The sequence below is a fragment of the Vipera berus genome (assembly GCF_964194415.1).
Source record: "Vipera berus genome assembly, chromosome: 9".
Lineage (NCBI taxonomy): Eukaryota > Metazoa > Chordata > Lepidosauria > Squamata > Viperidae > Vipera > Vipera berus.
The window spans coordinates 20,082,544-20,096,444 of NC_138212.1; the positions used below are offsets into that span (position 1 = coordinate 20,082,544).

General features: G+C 41.9%; 1 protein-coding gene across 1 annotated transcript in view; it reads right to left on the minus strand.

Moving 5' to 3' along the window:
- Positions 1–13,598, minus strand: part of COL16A1 (collagen type XVI alpha 1 chain) — a gene marked incomplete at its 5' end in the record, with an annotated part of 120,300 nt that extends 106,702 nt beyond the window's left edge. The window contains 8 exons of the mRNA XM_081334861.1: positions 169–264; positions 406–450; positions 1,287–1,349; positions 2,115–2,150; positions 9,631–9,675; positions 9,785–9,826; positions 11,944–12,006; positions 13,590–13,598. Coding sequence (XP_081190987.1) covers positions 169–264; positions 406–450; positions 1,287–1,349; positions 2,115–2,150; positions 9,631–9,675; positions 9,785–9,826; positions 11,944–12,006; positions 13,590–13,598 — 399 coding nt within the window. The remainder of the gene's footprint in view (positions 1–168; positions 265–405; positions 451–1,286; positions 1,350–2,114; positions 2,151–9,630; positions 9,676–9,784; positions 9,827–11,943; positions 12,007–13,589) is intronic.
- Between the last annotated feature and the right edge of the window lie 303 nt (positions 13,599–13,901).

Here is a 13,901-nt window from a genome sequence, read left to right on the forward strand (position 1 = left end):
GATGAGAAAAGAGAAGAAGGCAAAGACAAGTTACTGTTCCCAAGAAAAGTACATAGATATGTCTATGAGACCATCAGAGATTAAACTTAATTTGAAGGAGGCTCCATTTTTACAGATGATTATTTTCCAAGAAGAGTAGTAGTGGTTAAGTCAGAAAATAATCCTTACTGGTTTTCCTGGAAGGCCAATTCCAGGTGGGCCTGGCAACCCTGGAGGTCCTGGTTCTCCAGCAAGCCCTTCGGGACCAACGAAACCTGGATCACCCTAATGTAAAAATACAGCCATTAGTCAAGTTTATCTATCAGAAGAATTCCCCACCCCCACCCCATCCCTGTCTTCAACTAGCACAATACATAACAATGAGATGGGTGGCATATAAATTAAATGAAATAAATTAATAAATACCTTTTGGCCTTTGGGCCCTACTATGCATAGCTCTCCAGGTCGGCCCTAGAAAATAGCAAAAAACAGGCTTTGTTAGAAGAGGAGCTTTCCTTACACTTCATGCAATTCACGATCAGCTTCCTCAAAGATGGACTCTGAAACTAAAGTAATTAGATGGTGACTAATCAATGAGAGAAGCAACCTAGAATTAAGGAGAAATTTCATGACAGTGAGAACAATTGATCAGTGGAACGACTTGCCTCCAGACGTTGTGGGCGCCCTAACACTGGAGGTTTTTAAGAAGAGATTGCACAACCATTTATCTGAAATGGTATAGGGTCTCCTGCTTGAGCAGGTGGTTGGACTAGAAGACCTCCAAGGAACCTTCCAACTTTGTTATATTGTTACTGTTACTCTATAGGCTGAGGATAAGAAGAGGTTTACTTAAGCCTGAATATGCTCAACTCTCCCTCAAGTTAGGACAAGAGTAGGAAGCAAGACAGAAATTGTTCTTGGCCAGGAATATTAAGCCTTTGGATTGGCTGAACCTGGCACACATTTCTTACTTATTAGTGGAATATGGTTTAGTTTGGACACTGTTCTCAAGTCATGCAATGGTTTGACCTCAAATGCAACTACTGTACCTATATCTATTTCTATCTGTACAGGATAGCAAAATAGTTGAACAGCTGTTAAACATAAATATTGAAACTAAACAAAAACCTGTCTCTACCCCATTCCTCAAAGTTACAAAGAGGTGAAATCCTGATCCTAGGAAAAATGGTGTTTGAATATTGATGTAATTCTGAGGGAATCACTTGAACATCATCTAATACAGGAATCAAGGGGAAAGCAGCAACAGAGATGTGACCAAAGAGAAAGATGCCTGTTGTGGAACTTACATCTCGCCCAGGGGCGCCTGATTTTCCTTGAAGTCCTAAGTCACCTTTCTCGCCCTTTTGTCCCTGCAGAAAATGACCAAGAATGACAGGATTTAGTAGGCAATTCAGTGTATTTCAGCCACAATTTAAGTTTTTCTAAACCTACAATTTCATCACTGACTCTAGTTCATTGATCTGCTATTTTCCCAATTGGTGTTAGGGCTTCTTAACTGAACAGGGAACTACTATTCTTAATCACAACATACTTCCGTAATCATGTATTAAGAAAATAATAATTTCCTAGCTTGAAATGTGAGGGAAACAATTAGGTGGACCACCTTTCCATGAACCAACCACTTTATTCTCCAAAGCTAGGATTTGTCAATTCTATCCAATCAGATGCTTTGAATCAATTTAGGAAGTCTATCTTGATTCGGTTTTATTTTTTTTTATTATTATTTTAATTCCATTTATATCCCGCCCTTCTCCGAAGACTCAGGGCTGCTTACAAGCTTAGCAGTAGCCTTCATTCTATGTATATGCCTGCTTATTAGGGCTTTCACACACACCCCAAGCGGCATTATTACAAAGTCAGCTTAATTGCCCCCAACAATCTGGGTCCTCATTTTACCTACCTCGGAAGGATGGAAGGCTGAGTCAACCTTGAGCCTGGTGGGACTCGAATCTGCACTAATTGCAGGCAGCTGGTGTTACTTAAGGAGGCATTAGCCCACTGCTCCACCAAGGCTCTTTTGGTTTTGAATCATGTCACATCGGTTTCTGAATACTGGCTCAGTTGCATCCCCTTTTAATTCAATCCCTGAACTGAATCTTTGCATAAAAACTTACTTTCTGCCCGAGACCTCCAATCAATCCTTGAAGCCCCTGGAAACAAAAAAAGTATTCATTAATTAGCAATGTAGAAATTTATAGTCTAAACCAGTGTTTCTCATCCTTGGCAGCATTAAGCTGTGTGGACCTCAATTCCCAGAATTTCCCAGCCAACGTGCTCGTCTAAACTATACTAAAACTTAAGAACCAGTTATCATGAACAATTAATTTTATATCCCTAAAACAGCCACTATCCAGAAGTGTTGGTTTATGATCTGGGATTCAAAATCCACCATAACTAAAGGACACCAAATTGGAAAAGAATGCTGGTTCGGGGATTTACAAATGTGTTATTTGGAACATATTTATTTATTTATTTATTTATTTATTTAGATTTATATACCGCCCTTTCCCGAAGGACTCAGGGCGGTTTACAGGGTATTTAAAAGAAAATTCAAACAAAAGTTAAAACAATTAAAAAAAGATTAAATGAAACCCTGAGAGAAAATAAAAACCCCAGTTAAAATTAAAAATTAAAAATTCTCAGCCTGGGCCAGAGAGCTCGAAGAGCCAGGTCTTCAGGTCCCGGCGGAATGAACGGAGGTCAGGGGCGGTCCTAAGCTCCGTGGGCAGCTGGTTCCAAAGGGCAGGCACGCCCACTGAGAAGGCCCTATCCCTGGGTGTCGTCCGCCGGCAATCTTTTACCGGCGGCACCCTAAGAAGACCCTCCCTGTGGGAGCGCGCTGGACGAAGGGAGCTTGATGCTGGCAGCAGGTGTTCCCTCAGATATATCCAATGTATTAATGTGTCCAGAGAAGCTATGGTATGAAATATGTAGAGTTTTCAGAAACAAAATTTCACTCATTGAAAGGACATGATAGAAAAAGTTGAACTTTCAGAGCTGGCCAACAGCCAACATTACATTCCTGATAAATATTTTTCTACTTGATAGACCTGCATACGTTTTCTCTTCTTAGTGGTCTGGGGGTTGACCATCAGTGAGTGGTATATTGGATTGCATATGATCTCTTCAGCTCAGTTTCAGTCTTAACCATTTCTTCAAATGCATGAAATTTAAGGAGGCTTCTGAAGGTAATGGTGACAATGTGTCAAGTTCCAAAAACCAAGAGAGACACACCGAGTTTCTTCTTTCAAAGATAAACATTTAATTGCCACAAGCTTGGCTTGACATCCAGTTTCCTGATCATCCTTATTATCCTTCTAGCTTCTTCGGAATTTTGTTAAAATGGGAAGTCTAGTACCCCAGAGTAGACTCTGGCTACTCAATCATCTAAGTGGAACTGTTGCTTCCAATGGTTTGGTGCAGTGGGGAGAAGAAAAGGAGATGTGAAAGAGGAAGAGATCCTAAGGAACGAGGAGATGATGACCAGAGCAGAAGGTAAGGGAAAGTCAGCTAAACAATATTGTTTTGTAACAACCATCCAATTTTTTTATTTTGTTACATTTGTAGGTTGGCTTTTGTGCACATGAAGCAGGAGACATTTGGCCAGTTCAAGAGAGGAGCTACAATGTCTTCATAGGCCTGGCTCTGGATTAGTGAAACTAAATATTTATCATTCACAATATAAACTTTGGCTGTGTGCAGTGAGCTGTCTCCCTGGTCTTAGTTCCAATTAACTTGGAGAAGGGGAAAGCCTCAGCATCTCTGCAAAATGGAAGATGAGATGGGTTAAGCAGATGGCCACAAGGCTCTGCCCAGGGTTAGCAAGGTCACAGGAAGTTTACTAGCTGAGGCAACTGTTGAGATTGCACTTGACAGATGTTGTCCCGCTGAAGCCAGGTTGAAGCAAGAGTGCTAAATATGGATTCAGATGCAAAGGAACCTGCCAAGTGACGTTTTTCTAAGGATGCAAAGAATCATAGGGTTGGAAGGGAATTGAGAGGTTATCAAATCCAACCCCCTGCTTGTTGCAGAATCTGCAGAGTCTCCGACACGGTTAACCATCCAGCATCTGTTGATGTAATGGGCAAAAGGAATGACTCTGAGAGTCAAGAGAAAGAACGGTAGCCAGGACGGTGATCTGATAAAAGAGCTCAAAGTAGAACTATAACCTGAGACAGTGCCCCAGACGAGACCTTCCCTGTTTCTCACAAAGCTAAAGGGAAGGAGTGGGGAAGTGCATCCACACCTCCAAGATTCTATAACTTTATAATAAAAGCAGTATTGGCCTGCCTGACTTTGGTTTCCTAGCCTGGTTTTCTTTGAAGAGTTCACAGTTTGAAAACCTCCAGCAAAGAATGAGAAACTTTCTACAACACGCAGTAGCCTGATAGATGGAACTGTAAGAAATATTCTTCTGAACCACCTTTCTTTTTTTGGGGGGGGGTTTCATTTTGATAGCTTTGGTCTTGGTCTAGAGATCCTGCCCTCTGGGTCAATAAAAAACCTCTCTCTTTGAGATGATGGTAATTTGACAACATTGAGCCCTCCATCACTTTTCTAGATCAAGGTTGCATCACTTTATATGGCAACAGAGATAGCAGTAATTTAGACTGAGGTATCTGGGGCAGCTGAAAGAAAAGGTCACCAAAATCAAGATGACAAGCTGCAATTTTGCAATGGAAGTCCCATCCCTTTTTAATGTGTCCACAAAGAAAGCTGTTGGGGCTTTGATTGTGTGGGTGCGCCTGACACCTTGACTTTTCACATGCACTCACACCCTTGGTGTGATTAATTCTTCCTTTACACAACTTTGATGTTGCTCTTTCAATCCTGGCCTTGTCACTCTATTCCTAAACAATTGAAATCACAGCAGACCCTTGCGGTTGTGTCATTTGAAATTGTATTTATCCCGGCCATGGCTGGTTTTTTGACATAACCTTATTATACGGCTATAATGTATATACTTGCCTACACTTGGATAGAAGCACATACCAAGTAAAGATGCTATAAAAGATTCTGTCCCTCAAAATGATAGCAAGTCCCAGAATAGGTCAAGTTTAATTTCCTTTGAACTGAATTGACCCCTGCTAATTTTATTGACTTTTCCGGTTGGTATTGGTATTTTTAGAAATAATGCATAAGCGTGTTGTCATTATCTTCTTTCCCAATGTCTTTGCAACTTCAAGTCCAGCTTATAATGGTGGCTTTTATTGTGGTCTCTCATCCTAATTTAATCCAGCTCAGTCCTGTTTTATTTTTTTTCATCTAATCCAAAGTTGGTGTAATGGTGTTTGGAAATGACCTTGGGAGACAGGAGAAAGAGCCACAGCTTAGACAATATTGTAATAAACAAAGTGATAAGGTCTCAGATGGGACTCTCCCTAGTTATGGGGAGAGTAAAAGTAAGGTGGGGAGACATACATTCAGATTTGCAAGAGTCTGTAATGTAACTGTGAAGAGTGATTAGCTTTCCACCCAGTTTCTTCTCTGATCTCAACCTTGACAACAATCGGGAGGGGGGTGGTTCAATTGGGTTGGGAATAGAATGCCAAGAATTGGTCTGAAGATCATGAGACCCTGCTCCTCCCTTCAAGGTCACACTGTGCAGGTGTTTGACTGATCCAGGCATAACAAAAGGAGTGTATGTGATTGGACATTGCAATGAACTGAAAGGGATGGCCAAAGGGGGAATTAAAGTTTAATTATGTGGACCTTTGAGCAGGAAATTCAGAGCTGGTTTTGCTTGTTCTGTTCCAGTGTAGTGTTTTCAATAAAAGTATTGAAAACAGTTCCTTTCTTGGATTCACTAGCTGGTCATTTGACAGTAACTTTACAATAAGGGTAGTGTTAGCATTCATGGTTGGTGCTTCCTGTCTAGACTACCTCAATGGGCTCCTAGTTGGCTCTCTGGTATAGAGCAAATTATAAATATTATTGTTTTTGGGGCTTCATCAGATTAGACTAATGGGGACAGATCAAAAGGTCTCCCTTTAGGAGGGCCCTTTGTTCAACAGCACTGGACAAAGTTATTATTTATTTATTTATTTTAATTCCATTTATATCCCGCCCTTCTCCGAAGACTCAGGGCGGCTTACAAGCTTAGCAGTAGCCTTCATTCTATGTATATGCCTGCTTATTAGGGCTTTCACACACACCCCAAGCGGCATTATTACAAAGTCAGCTTAATTGCCCCCAACAATCTGGGTCCTCATTTTACCTACCTTGGAAGGATGGAAGGCTGAGTCAACCTTGAGCCTGGTGGGACTCGAACCTGCACTAATTGCAGGCAGCTGGTGTTACTTAAGGAGGCATTAGCCCACTGCTTCACCAAGGACAAGTTATGTCTCCTTTCTTTTTTTTTTTTATTAAAAAGTTTTATCATACATTTTATCTTTAACAAACCCCCCTACCCCTCCCCTATCCCTCCCTCCTTACCCCTCCCCCCCTCCCCCCCCCCGACTTCCCAGAGCTAAGTACAAGGTATAAAAAACAGAAAAAAAAGAATCATAAACAACCACATGCTAACAACCGTAAACTCTAAAATCTATCACTCTCTAGCTCATATAGAATAACTACAAACACTATTAATATAAAATCTTCATTAAAAAAAAAAAAGATTTAGGCAATCTAGCATGACTTGGGACGCGCTTAAAAGCTCCAGCCTTATCCATCTGTACATCCAAAACACCATTCCAATCCCCCATAAAAATAACAGATTTATAATCCAACTGGGTAAGCTTTGTATAAAGTAAACTAAAAAAGTCAGCTTGTTGTTGATTAGGAGCATATAATCCAACTAAAAGCGTCTTTTTGCCTTCTAGCAGCAGCTCTATCATAACGTATCTTCCATGCTTATCTGCTTCAATTAAGTCTGCTGTTAAAGCACTTTTAACATAAACAACCACTCCATTTTTCTTATTCATTGCAGAAGCAACAAATCGCGTACCCAACCTTGAGTTCAGTAAATACTTTTGATCCACAACCCTAATATACGTTTCTTGCAAACATATAACATCTATCTTGAATTGTTTTAAATATTGAAAAACTTTCTTCCTCTTCTGTGGTGAATTTAGTCCATTAACGTTCCAAGTTAAAAATTTAGTTGTCATGCATATCATCCCAAAGCTCTTAAAGCGCTGCTCTGATAGGACTATCTTTTTTAGGCCGTGCTCCTCCCACTGCTTGGCTATAAGTACGTTGTGAAAGTTCCATAGGCATCTGCTGATCTTATTCTTTTATTTTTTTATTTTTTAATCATTTTAAAGCAGCACGCGTCACCCTCTGCTCTCTAAGATCATCCAAAGAAGTTGTAGCTTGATCTCCTCCAGCACCGTTCTCCTCCGTCTGTCCATCTTCAACCTCTTGATGTTCTCCTTCTCCAGATCTCTTTGCAGCTTCCAAAAGTAATAATGGGGTTGCTTTTAAAACGTTATTATAAAAATCACGCGCCTGCATCACAGTAACCAAACGGTACCTTTTACCTTCATGCATCACCATCAACCCAACTGGGATCTCCCATCTGAACCTTATATCTCGTTGTTTGAGCTCTTGCACAAGAAATGTAAAATCCTTCCTTCTCCTTAAAATCTTTGGAGGAATTTCTTTTAGAACCAAAACTTCTTGATCAGCAATCACAACTTTAGAATCATAGGCAGCTTGTATAACTTCATCTCTAATTTCCCTCTTTACAAAATAAACCACCACATCTCTAGGCAGATTTCTCTGTCTAGCAATCCATGAATTCACACGAAACACTTTATCCATGCCTCCCTTTATTTCAGATGCTGGCTGATTCAATACCACTTCCAGAGCCTCAGAAATCAGCTGCTTTAGATCTTCCTTAATATTCTCTTTTAAGCCTCTGATTCTAACAGCAAACTGCATCTGGTAATATTGAGCAAGACTCAATTCTCTGTCCATTTTGTCTCTTAAATCTTCATTCTCCAATACTTTTGCTTCTAATATGGCATTCTTTTGAGTCAAATCTTCCACTTTTTCATCCAGGTCTTCCACACATTCAGCCACTTTATACACTGAAGACAAAATGTCTGCCTTCATCACACTGAACTTCTGTTCCATCCTCTCTTCCATTCTCTCCTCCAATTTCTCCAATTTCTCCTCCATCCGTGCAAATTTATCACCCATTGATTCCAGAATTACCTGAGCATGTTTTTCAAGAGCATCTTGTAGATCCTTCGGTGTCAATACATCAGGAGGATGCAACGCCTGCAATGATGATTGTTACGTCGGAGAAGTTCCAGCACTCCGAAGAGTTTTTGAGGGAGGTTTAGCCGCCATCTTTTACTTCCACTTGTGACGCACTTTCACTTTAAGTTTAAAAAAGTCCATCAAGCTCGAGAGTAAAATATAATAATCCTCTTCATCCTTTCCTCTTGTACCGCTCTGCCTGCTCCTTTTATTCCATAGTCCTTCCTTCAGGCAGGGGTGGTCGCAAACGCCTGGCTCTGCTCCAAAAAATCCGGAGCAGAGACGCTGGCCAGCTGGGAGCGACCCAGGCTACGGGGGAGTTCGATCCTTCAGCCGCCCAAGCAACAAGCTCAGGCGGCCCCGGAGAACTCAACCCCTACCTGGGGCCTCACCACCTCCTCTTCTCCCGAGGAGGGGGCTTCAAATTCACCCGAACAGCTGATCGGCGCTGTTTCGGGTGAAAATTACTCAGCTGAGCCGCGGGCAGCCCGGGAAGGCTGTCTCCGGCGCCGCGCAGCCACCGGAAGTCTTTAATCATTCCCTCTGTCATTCTTCCTAAAGGCTTTTGGGGTGAATAAAGGACATCTAGACTGTTGTGAAAGAGACAAACAGGCTTCAGGGGTCCTGGATAAGCAGGGATATGTATGAGAGAGTCAAAGAACATGCAAACAAGTCCTGTTCGCACAACGGTTGTTATGAAGTCAGTTTCAAAGCTGGATATTCCTTCATTCTGCAAGTTACCTTGATTAACTTTGGTTGCTTTTGTGTTTGTGTGTGGGGGAGGGGGAGGGGGTGAAACACTCTTACTGTGTTATATGACAGCAGCCTTTTTGGGTAGTATAGCTTACAGTTCAAGGTAGTCAGTGATTACATGATAGGCATTTTGTGTGAACATAGCCATGGATGTTGCTAGGTTAAGTGGGGGAAAAAAGGAGACAAGAAAAAAGACAAAACAACAAAAAACCCTAGGAGGAAGCAGTCCCAGAAGGCAACGTGGCCAATCTGAAGGCTTCGTCTCCTGTGCCAGTGCTTCATTCGAAACAACTCCATTTTCCCCTTCCTGGAACATCACATGTTCCACAGAATCGATATTCTGCAGCCCATTTTTCAGAGCTGCTGATCTTTATAGGTATGTCTGGGCCAACATCACCCAGAGAATGTTTGGGATTTTCTTCCTCATACTTTCCCCCAAGTTAAGGCTTGCTTTACAAGCAGAGTATGTTTCAAAAGTAAATTGTAATATCTTAAGCCAATATTGACCAAATCCTTCCTGAGTTAAATCTGTTGGAATGCAGAGAGGGATTTGTGTGAAAATCAGAGGCCTGTTAAAGGCGAAGAGAAAGAACAGGGAGAGGCTTAAATAAAACATTTTTTTTTTTGGTTTTGTTTGGTTTTCTCATATTTTGGTAAAGGCAGACCTACCTTTTCTCCTCGGTCTCCCTTCTCCCCTTTGGGGCCTTCAGCACACTTGAAAAACAAACAAGGAAGGGTTAGGATGGCAACGTAGATACAGAAGGAAAAGAGGAGGAGAAGATGGCAAGTTCTCATGAGTCTCCTTGGAGACAAAGGGCCTCACCTGTAATGGAGCTTCAGGTGAGATCCGGACACAGTCAGCACCCTAAAGGGAGATCAGAAGATAAAGTGATCGTAGGACACATCAGAGGACAGTTGTCAAGCCATTTAAAGCACAGGTCAATTCAGAAAGAAAGATTCATTGATAAATTCTTTAATAAACGTATGGTCAAGGCGGTAAGAAATTAATGTACAAAATTTTGGGAAGGAAATAAGCTAAAAGCCTAGTGCTCATTTATTAATGGAAGAGCATATTTGTAGCTCAGGAATGAATTGTGCTCTATGATAAGGGACGCGGTGGCTCAGTGGGTTAGGACGCTGAGCTTGTCGATCAGAAGGTCGGCAGTTTGGCGGGTCGAATCCCCAGTGCCACGTAACAGAGCGAGCGCCTGTTACTTGTCCCAGCTTCTGCCAACCTAGCAGTTTGAAAGCACATAAAAATGCAAGTAGAAAAATAGGGACCACTACGGTGGGAAGGTAACAGTGTTCCGTGCGCCTTTGGCGTCTAGTCATGCCGGCCACATGATCATGGAGACGTCCTCGGACAAGCGCTGGCTCTTTGGCTTTGAAACGGAGATGAGCACCGGCCCCTAGAGTCGGAAACGACTAGCACACAAGTGCAGGGGAACCTTTACCTTTTACCTTTACCTGATGCTCTATGAGCTCGTTTGTTTTCTTTCAGACTTAGGTAACATCATCAGTGCTAAAAGGAGTGGGGTTTGCTCTCATTTAATATACAAGCGGCTTGCCCTGTCAGATTGGGTGAGCCTGGCCTTAGTGGTTCCTTGATTAGGCTGCTTTTTTGTTGTTACTTCAGGAAACAAAAAAGACCAAAGCATCTCTTCGCCAGCAATCAACACCCATATGAGCAGAGATTAACACCAAGATTTTATTTTATTTATTTACTTGTTGATTACATTTGTTTGCCACCCATCTTGGCCACAATTTCCTACAATCAAGAAGTAAATAATACCCCAATCAAAGAACTACCAACTCAGACAAACAAGCTAATACATATTGCACTTACGAAGTTAGCTAGTTGGGTAAAAAAAACATCTGCAAGAAAACAGCCAAGCTCAGAGAGCACCAAGGAACCTACAGCTCATTTATTAATTGTACAAACTGCACTGGTTACCAGTTCGCTTCAAGGCGTTAGTCATTACCATTAGGGCCCTTTATGGCTGGGGTCTGGGATATTTGCAGAGGCCACCTCAACCCAATGGGATTAGCCTGCCTGACTAGCGCCAACGGAAGAGATCCTGCCTGCTAAGGAATCTCAGTTGGTGGGGTCAAGGAGAAGGCCTTTTCCATTCTGGCCCCTGTCCTGTGGAACATTCTATTCGTGGAGGCGAGATCTGCTTCCACCCTCTTGGCCTTCGGGAAGGGCCTCAAAACCTGGTTTGGGCATGGGGCCCCTAAGAGCCCTCTCTTTGCTGGATGTGGTTGGCAGGGTAAGAAGACCTCCCCCCATGCCACCCATCCCCTTTGTTTTAGTTTTTATATAACTCTTTTAATTATGTTTATCTTTGTATCATTAGTAAGCCATCCAGAATTGCTGTACTGGTGAAGTGGACAGTATATTTCTTTCTCTCTTTCCTTCCTTCCTTTTCCCTTCCTTCCTTCCTTCCTTCCTTCCTTCCTTCCTTCCTTCCTTCCTTCCTTCCTTCCTTCCTTCCTTCCTTCCTTCTTTCCTTTCCTTTCCTTTCCTTTCCTTTCCTTTCCTTTCCTTTCCTTTCCTTTCCTTTCCTTTCCTTTCCTTTCCTTTCCTTTCCTTTCCTTTCCTTTCCAATAAATATTAATGAACCCATTAAAGTGGAGACACTGAGAGGCCGTTTGAGCCTCTTTTTCCGAAAATGCAATATTGAAAGGCTAGCCATCTTTCTTCGAGACAAGACTGATCCCGAAATATTCCACTGCTCATCATGAGTTAAATTTGTGAGATGCTTTCATTTATTTCCCAGCCCCGAGACCTCTCCTGCAGTAGTTGAATGTTCCAAATCTCGTAAGCCAGCATCCCTCTTTGAGGTACATGGGCAATTCAGATACGTGAAAAATAAATAAATAGATAAATAAAATAGGCTTCATTCCCCAGATCCTACCTCAGGACATTGAAACCTGAAAGCGGACAGGCATCCCAGGAAGCTTAAGAAAGGGACTACTTACACGATCGCCTTTTTCTCCTTTGGATCCATAGATTCCTGGAGATCCCCGTTCGCCTTTGCCACCCTGCAGGGAAAAGAGGCAAAGCTTAAGAAAATGTCAGCCTCAGGACAGCTCTCTGTAGAATTCCCTTTTGAAGCTGTCCAGAACTGGTCCTCCCTCAAACTGGGTCTCAGCACTGAGCTGTGGCAATTCCATCCTTTGGTCAATGGTCTTAGGATGTCCTTGTGATCACGTGACCACACTTCCTTCACCTTTCCCTGATACCTGAATAGGGAAAGTGGGATCGGCAGCAAGGAAGAAGAGGAGAATTGGGCAGATATGCTGGAGAAGGAAGGAGATGCAATGGTGGGAGGAAACCCCCATCCAATGAGCAGAGAATAAGGGTTTCTACCCATGCTGATGTGAGCTGCTGCCCTGAAGATTGACTGGACACTTAGCAGATGTTCTAACAATGGCAGCAACAATGTTTATGGGTATATCAAACAGCATTAGTGACTAGGACACACAATCCACCCCCTCTTGAAATTACTGTAAATACACAAAAGTATTGTTAAATTATGTATGTGTGCCTGTAAGATCTGCAAGATTAGCAATAATGGTGATACAATAGGTTTATTAAAGCTGGAGAAAGCATTTTAATCTATTTTAAACTCTTGGGAAACATTATTGATTTTGGAACCAATCCGCAACAGTTTTGGAACTGTTTGATGTAAATGGAAGTTATATATTTTGTAAAGAAACAAAATCTAATCAGAGACAGTCAGAAAAGAAAATGGAAAATAGCAATACCACTGAGACTTATATACCACTTTGCAGGGCTTCACAGCCCTCTCTAAGCAGTTTACAGACTCAGCATATTGCCCCAAACAAACTGGGTCCTCATTTTATGAGAACTTTGGAAGGATGGAAGGCTGAGTCAACCTTGACCTGGTGATAATCAAATTGCTGCAGTCAGCAGAATTAGCCTGCAATACTGCATTCTAACCACTGTGCAACCATGGCTAATAGCAGCTTTGGGGAAGGTGGTCAGATTTTTGCATGGGCTAGAAAAAGCAACTCAGGAGAACGATGGGATCCAGGTGCCTCAAGCAGCTGAGATGATCGAGAAAAAGGAGAAACATACCTTCAAGCCAGGAGGACCCAGGGTAGCCTGTGGAGAGAGAGAGAGAGAGAAAAGCAAAATGAATGCATCTGGTTGAGACACCCAAAAGCAAACCAACTGGCAGGGTGAGAGAAGCAAATGTTTACAACGGATAAACTATGAGATTTGTAAAGAGCTACATAACTTAGCAAGAGACCTCAAACCTAAGATCTGCCTTTAAGGAGAGGGAGAGGACCTCCTTCTTGTTTCCTCCAGGATGGAAGAAAATCAGAGGTAAGTTATAAAATGAAAAAGCAAGTCCATTAAGGAGAAGGAGATAGGAATGTGGTTGGTTCTAAGTCACACATTTATCCCAGGGTCCCCCAAAATGGTCGATTTTGATGCCCAAAAGTCCACGGGACTATCTTAAGTGTTCAATAAATGGCTGGGGGTCAAAAGGGGGCTGGAAGTCAATAGGAATAGATTGAATCTGGAAGAGTGCGGTGATGTAGGGTTAAAAATCACCAGTCTCCAGTGAAGTATCACCCACCCTTTTGACACTCACCAGCTTCATCCTTCCTATTAATGACATTAACAGATATGTGAAATCTTATATTTTTCATATTTTAAATATTACAAATTCTTATGACATCATAGTTGGTATCTATTATCTGCTGTTATTCATGGTGTGATTAAAATAGTATTTATTACATTATTTCCGTGTAATAAATGTTTGGGAATCCAGTGAACACTCTGAAACTTCATGAAAGTGGTCAATGAGCTGAAGAGTTGGAGATACCTTATTTATCCCCATCAAAAATGGTTGGGCAGAAGGGATTCTCAGAATTGTAAGAGAGAAAAGGGAATGTCGTGTTTT